We start from the raw sequence: 14,326 nt of genomic DNA, 5'->3' as shown, positions 1-14,326 counted from the left end.
ATTTGTGAAATACATTTGCCAGAACGTTAACCCAAAAGAATGTCATAGTCATGCTGACTACTGATGTTGAAAACCTAAGCAAACTTTTTTTCTAAATTCATTTCATTGTGGTTTGCTTATTTTTTCCCCAAACTCTTTGATGAAGCAGTGTCACACTCAGTCTTCCAAACACTTTTGTTTACAAAGGAAAACAGGATTGCACAATTGAAACTGTTAAAATGATACAGAAAATCACCTAATTTAAAGCTGATACTGATTACAATCGTATTGTCACGAAGTAGTGAGTCTCCATAGTCGTTGGATATAAGACTATTGGTTGTCTTTTTAAAATTTCTTTCATCCCAGTAAAGGAAAGCACAGTGCAACTAGTTTCATAAGCAAGTAAAATGTGGCTGGAATCAAAAAAGGGCCTGTAATAGGCATCAGACTACTGAAGGCATCAGAACTCTTTAAAAACTAAAATCTCACAAGGATTCTGAAAAATTGGGGCGGGACCCGAGCATAGGTCGCCTCTATAAGCTCCTTAGATAAAGGAAGAGTGGCCAAAACCTATACTGAAATTTAAGAGAACGGTGCACAACACAGCAGCTTCTCCCTAGCATATAATAGCGAGGTCACAGTCTCCAAGAACTACATCAACCGCCCAAGCAGATAACACATTTTAAGCACTTCAGCAAGGCTGACCAAGCACGACCGACCACACACTCGGGTTTTCTTCCATACTTCAATCCGTTCCACAGAGAGGTTCCCTCCCTCTGATGCTCGCCAAACGAAGAGACTTCTAACGCAGGGCCTAACTGTCTCCAGAGTCAGAAATCACAGTTGCACCCAGCATTCCCAGCCTGAAGGGAGCTAGGACACACAGACCCGGACTGAAACAAGTCCGAATAACCAGGAGTCCTTTTTCGCGCTCTGACTTAACCGGAAGTGACGCTAACTGTTGGCGCGCCAGGCCGCCCCACGGGAGAAGCGGGCGGGAGGGGGAGCGTTTGGGGTACTGAGGGCGGGGCGCGGCCGTAGCTCCGTTTCCGGTGGCTCGTCGCGCTCGCTCACTCCAGCTGCAGCCACTCTCGCCCGTGGCTGCTTCCTCCATCCTGGTATTTTTTGGAGCCTCCATCCTGGTTCTTCCAAAGTGCCCGGACCCAAAACAGGAAGTAAGTGCGATGGAACCTTCAGGTCCCAACTGCCGCCAGGGCCGCTCCGCCCAGTGGAGCCTGTCCGGCCCCCTGGCTGCTCGGTAGTTCTCACTGACCAGCTCAAGCTGCCGGCGCCTGGGCACCGCGGGCGGGGTCGGTGCCGGGTCTTTGAGAAGTTGAAGCTGCGGTCCCCGCACGCTCAGGCCACGGCCTCCTTCTCAGGGCTGGGCAGGCGGCAGTGGCTCGAGCTGCAGAATAGAGGAACGAGCGGCCGCCGCCGCGGCACCAGAGCGATTCGGCGGGGGCGGAAAATGGCGGCGGCTTCGGAGGAGCTAAATGGCGCCGGGACCCCTGGGGGTGGGGTGGGCTGGGAGCTTTGATAAGAGAATTGGGCCAGGAAGTGGGGACTGTAAGGACGCACTACTTGTTTCCTCATGGTGTTCCTTTTTTGGTATTATTTTTTTGTTACCGTTTCCAGTTTTGTTGTGTAGTCCAGCGAAGGAGAGGTGGGCTTGGGTGGGGTTGGGTGGGGGCGGGTCTCGCCCCAACCCCTTTTTTTTCTTTACCTTATTTGCGTTTTAGACCCTTTTCTTTTTGTGTTGAGTCTCTTAGTTATTCATGGCCCAGGCAAAAAAGCGTCGGGGTAGCCGGCCAAACCGTTTTTATCAGCCGGAGAGTGTCTTTAGAGGAGGAGGGACCTGGGCTGGGGTGTGGGGAGTGTGCCAGCCGAGCATAGAAAATGCTTCTGCAAGGAAGTAATTGTACTGTGCGGAGTTGCGAGGAGGCTTAAATTTTTGTTTAAATCTTCCCCTCCCCCCACAAAGGACTTTGTCTTGGGAATCTTTGCGGGGACATATGTATTTTAACCCAATCTCTGGGTAGATTGAGAGTAGTGGCAAAGTAACGTTCTATGCAGTTGGTTTTTAATAAAAATATTCGGTGTAGATAAGATAAGGGTGATAATTATATGAAATGTGTCCATCAGAACTCCTCCCTTTTTTCTGATTCAATTTGTGTGTTTTGCTTTTCTCCCGTCTTGATTCATTTTTGTGGATCACTTTTCTGACTATCGGTGACGCTGCTTGTTGGGACAACTGAAAAAAAATGCATGTTTTGTACTAGTACTTTCTAATATTTCATATCTTAATCTTAAAATATTTTGGACTTTTTAGATTAATTACACCTATATATTTTTTAATCCGTGTAAAACAAACCATTTGTAGCTTTTAAGCGCTAGTTCAAGAAACAACTGTCGAAACTTTTTAAGAACATAAAATCCATTTTTCTTTCCTAGTTGCGGATTTTCATTTTTTTCTATATATATTTCTTTAAATTTGTTTCAAATCACTTTTTGAGGATTTTTGCGTTGATTTTTTTTGTTTTGTTAATAATTTTGAGTAATTTACCACTCTCAACATTAACGTTTAAAGATTCCGCCTTTGGAATTGGGGATGTAGCTCAGAGGTAGAGTGCAGTCTCCAGCACCGCAAAAAAAGAAAAAGGAGTCCCACAACGAAAAGGTTAAGATTACATTCCTTTATAAAGATTATTACGCTGAGGATACTGAGTGAGTGAGAGAATAAAGGTCTTTCCATTCACAAAGTACAAAAAACAGTTTGATCCTATCTAGGGAAAAAATACTTGTTAAAGTTATGAAGAACAGTACATTATATGATTTGTAATGGTCTTATCATTTTAACTTCTTTATGCCAGGTACTTTTGTATGCTACCAAACAACCTAATTTTTATTTCACTATTTTACTTGATAGACTCACCCCCAAAATGCTTTTGGGATTGATCTAGAATCTGTCTATACTGCATGAATCTCTTTAATAGATTTAATAGATTAGTTGATTTAGATGGTGGAGCCAAAATTCAGTTGCTCTGCTTTTGTCAATATTTAATCAGTTAGTACTGGGCATTGCATACTTAGAAATTTAAGTCCATACTTCTAACAGTTATAGGAATAAGTATACTGTTGTAAATAACATTCATGCTATACTAACATTTTTCTCTGCGTGTTAAGGCTTTAGAAGTTTTGAAGGAAAGAAATTGTCATTTTGGATTTAGGAGTTGAGCTTTGAAAGTAGAGCATAGTTGGGAAATAGTTACTGAGAGAAACATTAAAAGTAGGCACAGGCTGAGGCAGAAGGATTAGGAATTCAAAGCCAGCCTCAGTGACTTAGATAGACCCTTTCTTAAAATAAAATATAAAAAGGGCTGGGGGTGTGGCTTAGTAGTTAAGTGTCCCTGGGTTCAATCCCTGGTACCCCTCCCCACCAAAAAAAAATAGGTATATATTCTCTTTAGTTTTATATCATACCCACCCCCTTTTTTTTCTAGGTACCTTTTTTTTTAAGCTAGAGAAAGTTCCACCTCAAAGGTACTTTTAAAGAGGAGGGAGATTAGTGTATTTATGAAGTTAGGTAAATATCACTAATTAGTAATTAATGGCTAACTGCCTTTATCTGCCTCCACATAATGCTTATCTATTAGCTTCATTTATTTCCCCACTGACTGCAGACCTTAATATTTATTGACAGTATAATAAATTTGTATGTCCTGAAAATAACATCTCATTATTTTGAACAGTTGCTTTTGTCATACTCCATTAAATACTTTAGCTTAAATTAACACCTGTGAGAATGAATAAAAGAAACAAGTGTCCCTAAGAACTTACAGCCTGGCACATAAATGTTAAAATATTGAGTGTGATTAGCAGTGTTTTTGGAAGTAGTGAGGATCTAGATCACTAGTATTCAACACATATACCTGTTGCAAAAAAAACATCAAAACTTTAGAACAGCAGCAAGTTTAGGAAGGAGTCATTCCTCTATTTTATATCATTTCAGACTGCCTGTTATACTGAGATGTTATACTGCCCTCTCAAAATGGAGTGTTCATTTTTAATGGTTCATTTTTTCTTACAGCTATAATATTCAGCACTGTTTTCTGCAAGATTCCTTAGTAATTGGTACATCTGAGTGCTTTATAATTTCCACTCCAAAAGCTTTTTCTACCTCAGAATGATGTAATTGGAGCAAGTGTTAAACCTATTGCCAAGGGTAACTTAGAAAATACAAATAGTTATGTGTGTGCGTTTGCTTTCATGCCATTTCTCTTTGGTTTGAAGGTATTTTTGTGAAGATATTACTTTAGAAATCACAAATAAAGTTTTGTTAGCTTTGATTCCATAGAAGTAAATGACAATAAAATTTAAATAAAAGGACAAACCTATTTTTCATATCTTTTTCAAGTTTATGGAGAGGGCCCGTTCTGTGACTGAATAACAGATAGGAGTTGTCAGGAAAAAGCACATTGGAGAACTTTATATGAACAGCTTGCTTTTTTTTATATTTTAGAATGTCATTTGATTATTTACACTGTTCTCAAGTCATTCTTCCAAGCACCAGTAGTGAAAACTAATTATTCACTTACTATCCGTCATTATGTAGCAAAAGAAACTGCTCACTGGATTTTTGTTTTGTTTAATTTAGTATCTGATAAGGAAGTATGCTTCTTAAATTGTGCAAATCGTGATGGATTTGTGATTCCCATGAAAAAACTTATGATGGTAACCTGTATAGAAAGTGCTCAGTTTGGAACGGATGAAATCTTACAGTGTAACCAAACACAGACTGTAATCTCTTAAATTAGAAACTGGGTGGTAAAGAAGCTTTTTAATAAAAAACAGTTTTTCTGTAAAACCTGGTATGAGTCTTATACCAATATATGACCCATATTACCAAGTAATTCCATTTATTTGAATAACAATGACATTGTTTTCAGTAGTTGATAATTGAATCAACATTTTGAGCAATGTAAGCCTGTTTAGAATTCCATTAATAACTCTATTGACACATTATGGTGTATATCATATTTTATCTCCTTAAAACCCAAGCCATGATGGGCATGGAGGCTCACATTTGTAGTCCCAGCAGCTTGGGAGACTGCCGCAGAAAAATCACAAATTTGAGGCCAGTTTAGGTGACTTGGCAAGGTCCCATCTCAAAATAAATAAGTGTTGGGGATGTAGCTCGGTGACAACATCACTGGATTTAATCCCCAGTGCCATAAAAATAAGACAATTGGTATCTTAATTCAGTATGCTTTAGTTGATTTAAAAAAATCTCAAAAGTTCCCACAAGGTATACAAACTAGACCAATTTCTAAGGGTCTGCAACTATAATCCAAAGCATTCTGATAAAGATTCTCTTCCTATTGGGGAATAAAATTGGTGCTTAGGAACAAGTTATTTTGTGACTTAGTTTTCTGACATCCCTGTATGCTTTTATGTTCAGGGTGTAGGAATTGTTATGTTTTATCTGCCATGAAAATTTCTGTATTTAGAAAAATTGTATTCTTTCAGAGTAAAAAAAAATTGCAGATATATTTTATTTGAATTGTGATATATACTATGCAAATCCTCAAATATTTCCTAAGGCATTACTTATATATAATAACAGATATGGTGGTTATCATGGAATATTTATAACAGTAGAATCTCAAAAACAAAAATGTTCAGTAATATGTAATGGTTAGACAAATACAGATGCTATGTACCCATTAAACATGGAATAAATGGCATTAGAAAGTACTTTAAAAAATTATGAAAGCTCTCCATATTGTGAAAACTAAAGTTGGTATGTGAATAGAAGACTTGGAAGACATTCAAAAAGAGAAATATGAATGATTTTTTTCCATATTTGAGTTATATTGGCTCAGGAAATGAGAAAACGACATGTGTCCTTGAATTATGCCTTTTAGCCAGTGTTTCTTAATCTTTGAACTCATCCAGTAAAATTATGTTGTATATTCTGTTCCTTACTAAATTCCCCATTATCGGAGTATCTTACTGTACTGAATTTTTTTATGCCATACAGTTTTCATTCCACCTTCCAACTTAGAATTATAGCTCTTAGCATCTAGGATGTACAGTGTTGCCTCCTGTGCTTCTCATGATTGCCACTGATAGTACCTTACTTGTGCTATTGCTGTGCTTGGGAACTGATAAAAAGCTGTTAAAGAATTAGCCCCCAAAACTAGGAAGAAATGTGACTTCTTTCCCTGGTTGGTTTTGTTTTTTAGAAGAGATTGATTCAACACTTAAGAAAGTCAGGTCAATGTGTAGACTCAATGTAAAAATTGGTCTAAGATAATCTCTTGAATATGAACTGTACATTAGTGCTGGAGTGGAGAGTAGCATGAATAACTTGTTTCTTTAATTAAATTCTGTATTAAATAACAAATCCAGGAGTGCTAACTTTTTTATGCATAGCCCTTTCTTTTAGTCTATCAGGTTATTGTATATTAAATAGGGTCATTTTATTCCCCTCACATATTTTTTTTATTGGTACATGATAGTTGTGCAGTTGAATGGTAGGATTTGTTGTTACATATTCATACATGCACACAATATAACAGTATAATTTGGCCAGTATCATTCCCCAGTATTTCCTCTTTCCCTTCCCTTCTCCCTCCCCGTGGTCCCTTTCTTCTCTTCTATGGCTCTCCCTTTGATTCTTATGAGATTAGGGTCATCTTGTCTGTCAGGAGCTATAAATACAAGCAACTGTTATTTCTCAGATTTGAAGATACATAAAAGTGCCATTATAAATGTTTGGTACCACATTTCAGGTGTTTATTTCTTGAGTCTATTAGTGTATTGTTGCTGTTTAAAGATATCCACCAAATGATGGCATATAAAAAATGCAAATTAACCAGTTGAAATGGTGGTTCAAATTATTTTTTCATTATGTCTTCTCATTGCTAGTTAGTGTAAGAGTGGTACTTATGGTATAACCTATTAAAAAGGAAGAAGGAAACACCAAAATGAGTTGTATATGTGTGTTCCAAAAAGTTTATGGTAGAATTGGTATTCTTTGGTAAATTGATATTCTTTGTGGTATATTTCCCTGATAAAATAAGGAGGTGGAAGGTTCCAGAAGGTAAGCATAGTTCATGTATAAAAAATTAGAATAAAAGCATTAAATTATTCAACTTTTTACCCTACCATCATAAATTGATAGAGTCAACATTTCTTCATTTTAACATCATAACATTAACATAAGAACTATTCTAGATAACAACATGCTTGACCCCACTTGCTCCTCTCATCCTTTCTACCCTCAAGGGTAATCCATGTGAAAGAGGTCTCTGTAGTTGCCCCCACCCAATTTTCTAATTCTCAGTTTTCCAACAGGACTTCTGCCCCTACTGTGAATTACTTTTGTTAATTTTGTCATACTTACAAATCATATGGTCATTTCTCTCTCATCTTACTCAGTTCAGTTGACTACTGTCCATTCAAAAACATTCTCGTGCTTTTTAGTTCATACTTAGTTTTTTTTTTTTTTTTTTTTTTTCCCTGTGTGACTAGCTGGTCCTTCCCAGTCTGCCTTTCTTCCTTTTGACTGTGAAATGTATATAATAGAGGGTCTAGAGCTGAGATCTAGCCACCTCTAAATTCTTGGTAATCTGGAAGAGTAATTTGTGGGAGTGGACTTAGCTCAGTGGTAAGAGTGCTTGCCTAGTAGAGTCCTGGGTTCAATCACCAGCACCACACACACACAGTAGTTTGCATGCTACTAACTCCAATTTATAGGTATAATCCTGACCTGTTGAGTTCGAATTATATATCCCAATATCAACTTAGCATTTTTTTTCTTCTTTTTAAAAATTTTTAAAATTTTATTTGTTCTAATTAGTGGTACATGACAGTAGAAGGTATTTATGCATTTTAATAGATTATACATAAATAGAGCGTAATCTCATTTTTCTGATTATACATATTTCAGGATCACATCGGTCATGCAGTCATATATGTACATGAGGTAATAACATCTGTTTCAGTGTACTATCATTTGGATGCTTTATAACTTTTTAAAAACATTAACACTGATATTAATAAAAATTTAAAGTACAATAAGACATCTCTAGATTTAAGTGTCTTGAAAGTTATCTATTCAAGTAAAAAACTTAGAAATTATCTTGAGATGGTTCCCCTTCTCCTAGTCTCATTTTTCATTTAGAAAATCCTGTTGACCCTTCTAAACTATATCCTCTGTTCAGCCCCTTCCCTTTGATTGCTGCCACCTTTCCAAACCACAGTCTCTCTTGGACAGTATGTCTTAATAACACTGCCTTATCCATTCTCCATACTGCATCTCAGTGATATTAAAATGTAAGTTTTTGTTATGAAATACCACGGCAGTCTTACTTTAAAAAGAGATTTATATAACTCACAGTTTGGAGACGTGGTGCTGGCTCAGGATGAGGGCCCCATGGCAAATGACAAAATCCTATGCAGGAGGAATAGAAACAAAAAGCCAGAGACTGAGGGGGTTGAGGTTGTAGCTCTGGCAGAGTGCTTACCTAGCATTTTCAAGGCCCTGAATCCAATTCCCAATACCACAAAACAAAACAGACTGATGTCCCACTATCCCTAAGGACTTGCCCCCAAGTTACCTAATGACTTACCAACAAGGCTTCACATCTTAAAGTTTCCATGCCATTCATCTGTGACCAAGCTCCCAACACATGGATCTTGAGGGAGAAATCACATCTAAACCATAACAGGCAGTAATGACTTTGCACTTTTCAAATAAGTAGTTGTGGGTCTTGCTTTTGAAGTTTTAATATTTTTTTATTTATAATTTTTGATGCTGGGAATTGAACCCCATGCCTTGGGCCTGCTAGATGGACATTCTACCACTGAGCTATATCCCCAATCCTGAAGCTTCTTTTTAAATAAAAATTGCAGGGTTACCAAGAGTAAAGTTTAAACCTCATGTTATAATGTAAGTTTGCATAACCTTTTTGGAAAATAGTTTGCCGTGTCACTGAAAATTCTAAAATTTCATATCTATAGAAGTCGTTTTCAGTTACTAATGTTGAGCAATATGAATGTTCACTATGATTTACGAAAAATAATTGAGAACAACATACATGTCCAGCGATAGAGTATTTGTCACACATTTTTTATGCCTCATAAGTTTTAAATGTTATATTAAAAAAAACTCCTATGAAATTATTTCCTTCCCACTTTTCATTGTGAATGCATGCTAAAGGAAGATATAAAATTGTAGTCTTATATAAACCAAGGGATTAGAAGGAATCACAACAAAAACGTGAAAATTTGGAATTTTTTTTTGTAAGTTTATGGATAATTTTAACCCCCACCTCTTTTTTTCAACATTTCTCCATCTTCTGTAATTGGTATTATTGACCAGCTTTTTTAAAAATAATTTAAAGGATTCAGATATGAGAAGAACATGGAATCTAATATCTGACTAGAGTTCTAGAGATCTCTAACAGAATCTATACCTTTTCACTGCAAATTTATTTATGTATAACAATTTTCTAATACAGCCATTCTGAATAGCCAATTAGAATGCTATAGACATGGAAATTTTAATTCTTATTTTTGTTGGAACATCTTCATGAATGTCAGATCCGTTTTTTTTTTTGTTTTTGTTTTTTGTTTTTTTTTTTTAATTACTTGGCCTTTTGGGATGAAGATGAAAAACCTCTTGAAGGAAACCATTAAAAACTGATCATTTTAAGAGCTTAGTTGTAATTTACCTTTTCTGATCTGATTGTTTCTTTTTTCCACAAATTTCCACAAATTCACCTGTCTTCTTAAAATGGTTGATGAATGAAGATAGTTGTATAGTTTTTAATGCTTTAAGATAAAAATCATAGTATTATAAAGAATTCATAAAGAAAAACTAATGTTACTGGTAATGTATATGGTAATTGGTTGCTGTACACACCAGCTGATGTTATAGTAACCACTAGCATAGCTAAACCTTTTTCTTCAGAGAATATTTAATTGCTTGATGAGGGACAACTTGGGTTAAGGAACTCATTATTTCTGTCTTTTTTTTAAATTGAAGAATATATTTTGAAGGTCATTGCCAAAGTTTCTTCTTAAGAAAGGAATTCTGCTTTTGTCTTAACTCTTTTGGTTGAGATCACAGAGCTTGAGGCTAGAGTGTTACCAGCATACTGTTAGTGTTCATTTATTCTTATTAAGTCTCATTTTGTAATGCTGTTAATTTTTCAGAGTGTCGCAGACATAGAAACATGGGAGAGAAACAATCTGGATAACATGAAAGTGATGCGGCTGGCTAAGGGAAGGCAACTTGATTCTGTGGGAAGGGCTATAGCTGATCCAACCGTTGTCTAGGTAAGCCTACCTGTGTTGCAAGTGCCTTGCCTCGTGATTTACAAATTTTAGTCATAACTAGCTCATGATTTCCATTCATCTTTGTCTTAAGAATGGCTTCAATACAATTAGATGAATAATGACCTTTTATAATAAAATTTCAATGACCCATTGGATCTTCACAGTGTAAATATTAGTTTATTTCTGTGAAAGGAAAATACATTAACTTAAAATGGCAAATACTGTATATGAATGAAAACTAGTATCTTGTGTGCAAAAGTCAAAAAATATTGAGTGAGTATACATGAAGGCTTACATCCTACTCAGTTGGCAGAAAGTATGTGGATAAGACCAAAAATGAATATTGAGACAAGAACCCTGTCACACATTATAAAATGATTCTGAAGATTTCATCCCAGCCATAGATTATAATCCAATACGTTGACCCCTATCAACCATGAGATTGTATTCTAAGATTGCTCTATCTATGAACAAGAACAAAATTAGAAAAGCAATTTTGTCAGTGATGGATATTTCTTGTTTAATATTATGAAAAAGATAGAATTATTATTTACTGTTCCTATTTTTTAGATAAGAGAGCCTAAATACCTGTAAGAAGTGTTTTGGAAACTAACTTAGATCAGAATGAAAGTTTTGATGAATGTTCTACTAAACAATTAGAAGTTAAAACTCTATGAGAATACACAAAGGTGTCAGTAAAAACAGCCTACTGGGCACAGTGGCACACACCTATAGTCCCAGCAACTCAGTAGGCTGAGGAAAGAGAATTGGAAGGTCAAGTCTAGCCTCAGAAACTTAGCAGGACTATTTAAAAAGGGTGGTGGGGAGTGGGGGCTGCAGATGTGGCTACTAGTGATAGAGCTTAATCCCCAGGATCCAAATAAACAAAACAAAAATTAAAAAGGGTGAGGTTTTGCTAATGAAACAGATTATTTCAGATTCTCATTCATTGGGTGTAGTAGAAACAAAGTCTTTTCAAAAATACATATTGTGTTTTCTAATTAAAGCAGTCAGATTCTTGCAGATGATTACATCTGATTCTAATTGAGGGGTATGAACTATGAATGGCAGTTTTTGAAATCTGAACTTACAATTTCACATAAAGAATACTATAGGCAATACCCAAATAAATATGATAGATAGTTGGTTGGGGGAGGGGTTACAAAGAGCCACTTCATGTTCCTATCTGGAAATAATTTTTCAAATTCTAATGTGGAGTCTATTCTTATACAGATTTGAGTATGAGCACAGTTGAAGAGGATTCTGACACAGTAACAGTAGAAACTGTGAACTCTGTGACATTGACTCAGGACACAGAAGGGAACCTCATTCTTCATTGCCCTCAGAATGGTAGGAGAACTTGCTGGCATGTAATTGTGACTCTTGGGATTTCTGAATTCCTTGTCACTTTTGACCCCTGTTACCCAGACAGACAGTATAGCCTAGCAGGGTAGAAAAGGAGGTACTTTGGATCATGGCTTAAATATTTTTAAAATATACTTTTATGTCTTTAAATTTATCATAAATTGTTAGACTTTATCAATCTCAGAATTATTTTATAAGAATCCAAAGATGATGATGGAATAACTATAAGACACTTCTTATATACCATTAGATGCCAGCAGTATATTTAGTATATTAGAAAATGTAGTAGTCTTGCCAATGTGGATAAACTTTTGTTGTTAGAAACTATTAAAGAATTTTATATACCTATTTGAGTAAGATTTAATATAAAGCTTGAGGCTTCTTTATCTATTCTTATTTTGCTTTTAAGTTCATATTTATTAATATAGATTCTGTTTTCTTTGCACTCCTTAAAATTCCTGGGTTATTTCATTCAAACTTGTGGTTTTAACTTGCACAAACCTATTAAAATGATCTGTGCTTCCTATATAGCCTCCTTAAATTTCACATGTCCCAAATAATTCTTCCACACTCTTCTTAAACCTACTTCTTTTTTTTTTTTTTTTTCTTTTTATTATAGCATCCCAGGTCATAATTTATTTAGGAATAAATTCCTTCTCTCATTTCCCACATCATTCCAATATGAAGACTTGTTCATACTATGATATTTAAAAAATCTATTTCTTTCTCTATTTTAAGTCCCTCTTTCTTAGTTTAGATTCTCTTTTCTCATCTAAGTAACTCTAATAGCCTTTTAACCAGTCTCCCACCTCTAATTCATCTTTCAAACTGGTGATTGAATTAGTCATGATACTAGTAACTTAAGATTTTTTTGAAGCTTTCAATGTTTAGAATATAGTACAAATTCTTTATCATGTGGGCCTTTCATCATGTTATCTTTCTTACTGGCCTCACAACCTGCCACATGTCATATATTAAGTTTTAGTAGTTACAGCTATTTTTGTTTCCATAGCATACCTCAGTACCACTGCATATGTTGCTCCTACTGCCAGGAAGAATAATCATGTGCCCTGGCTTGCTTTCAGATTTAAGATAGCTTCTTTAGGAAACCTTCCTTTATCTCTAGTCTAAGTTAAATACATCTCTTCTATATTCTCAAAAAGCCTCTTCATTCCACCTTTATAGCTTTATTATTACACTGTTTTCTACACTGTTTTGAAATTGTTGGTTTAGTCATCTCCACTGCACTGCAAGTTCCTTGACAGGCAGGATATCCTTCATTGTTCTACTGTTAGCATTTAGAACACAGTAGGCATTTAGTAAATATTTGTGAATGAATCATGTAACCTCTCTTGTCTTTGTACATGAAATATTTTAAAAGTCAAGTTAGTTTAAAAGGTGGCATCTTTGCAGTTTCTAGACAATACTCATAACAGTATTATAATAGGTATAGAGAAAATTATGTTATTTGAGACCTATTTGCATAGCTGGGTTTAAATAAGCTAATGGGTAAGAAAATCATTGCAGAATCACTACTAGCTGGAGGTTTCGTTTTTTCTTGATTGGTTTGAAGTTCTTGAGATTTTTTTTTTTTTTTTTTTTTTTTTTTTTTGGTTTATTGTTCTTTTCCTTCCATTAGAAGCTGATGAAATAGACTCAGAAGATAGTACTGAACCTCCACATAAGAGACTTTGTTTGTCCTCTGAGGATGATCAGAGTATTGATGATTCTACTCCTTGCATATCAGTTGTTGCACTCCCACGTAAGTCACTATGTATTAAGAACGTAGAGTTCCTTTTTGAAACCAAATTTTAGCTTTCAGGAGATTCAGTTGGCATTTCTAAGTAGATGTAGACTCTTTACTTTTCATTTAGTTAAAAAACCTTTTTAACTATTAATGAGTGCTTATTTTGTGCCAGGCATAGTTATTAATGCTTTTAAATATTACATAATATAATCTTCTCAACTCTTTTAAATTCTCAACCTGTTAATAAGCTCCGTAAAGAACCATTTTAGACACTTTTTGTTGAGTACACTTTCCTCCATGTACTGTATGCATTTTTTAAATGTACTATATGAATATCTTTGCTTTGTTCATAAAGATTTTTCATCCTCTCCCCCCCAAGAACCATATTTACATGATTGAGAGAAAGTATGTTCTATAATAGGTGCTATTTTTATTAACACCACTATTTTATAAATGAGGAAAATTAGACACAGGTCTAAAATAAAATTCAGACATTGCGGTTCCTATAGTACATATTCTTAATCCCAGTACTATAGTGCCCCACTTGGAGATTCAATAGATACCTAACTGGTTTATTCTCAAAAAAAGAGTTATTAACATGTTTATATTCTAAGATCATTTAGGGTACACTAGATTCTAGAGGAGATATAATATTTTAGGATTAGGTTATACATCTGATTCGTTTAGCAATCTGGAATCCTATTGAAGAATGGTTACCCTACAAAGCCAGATGTCTTAGTCCATGGTGATCAGAGTGGAGCAGGTGACTATTGGTGGCACTCAGCACAAAGGAGAATTTTGTCATACCCAGGAACTCTTCTTGACTTTGCAAACAACACCAGGCAAAATGACTTCTTCATCTAGTGAGAAAACAAAGAGTAGATTTTT

The 14,326-nt window shown here is 35.6% G+C and overlaps 2 protein-coding genes across 4 annotated transcripts in view; one reads left to right on the top strand and one right to left on the bottom strand.

Moving 5' to 3' along the window:
* Positions 1 to 1,011: 1,011 nt before the first annotated feature.
* Positions 1,012 to 14,326, top strand: part of DMTF1 (cyclin D binding myb like transcription factor 1) — a 46,417-nt gene continuing 33,102 nt past the window's right edge. The window contains exons 1-4 of one of the 3 annotated variants that reach the window (XM_079151696.1): positions 1,012 to 1,154; positions 10,204 to 10,326; positions 11,560 to 11,676; positions 13,331 to 13,453. In XM_079151696.1, the coding sequence (XP_079007822.1) occupies positions 11,568 to 11,676; positions 13,331 to 13,453 (232 nt within the window). In that variant the 5' untranslated portion in view covers positions 1,012 to 1,154; positions 10,204 to 10,326; positions 11,560 to 11,567. The remainder of the gene's footprint in view (positions 1,155 to 10,203; positions 10,327 to 11,559; positions 11,677 to 13,330; positions 13,454 to 14,326) is intronic. The other 2 variants (XM_079151698.1, XM_079151697.1) reach the window with 2 other exon arrangements.
* The window catches only part of TMEM243 (transmembrane protein 243), a 54,701-nt gene continuing 54,223 nt past the window's right edge, over positions 13,849 to 14,326 (bottom strand). The window contains exon 5 of the mRNA XM_079151724.1: positions 13,849 to 14,298. Within this exon, the coding sequence (XP_079007850.1) occupies positions 14,206 to 14,298 (93 nt within the window). The 3' untranslated portion in view covers positions 13,849 to 14,205. The remainder of the gene's footprint in view (positions 14,299 to 14,326) is intronic.

Source organism: Sciurus vulgaris (genome assembly GCF_902686455.1).
Source record: "Sciurus vulgaris genome assembly, chromosome: 8".
Taxonomy (NCBI): Eukaryota; Metazoa; Chordata; class Mammalia; order Rodentia; family Sciuridae; genus Sciurus; species Sciurus vulgaris.
The sequence above is the reverse complement of the archived record's forward strand: the minus strand, read 5'-3'. Positions and strand labels throughout refer to the sequence as shown.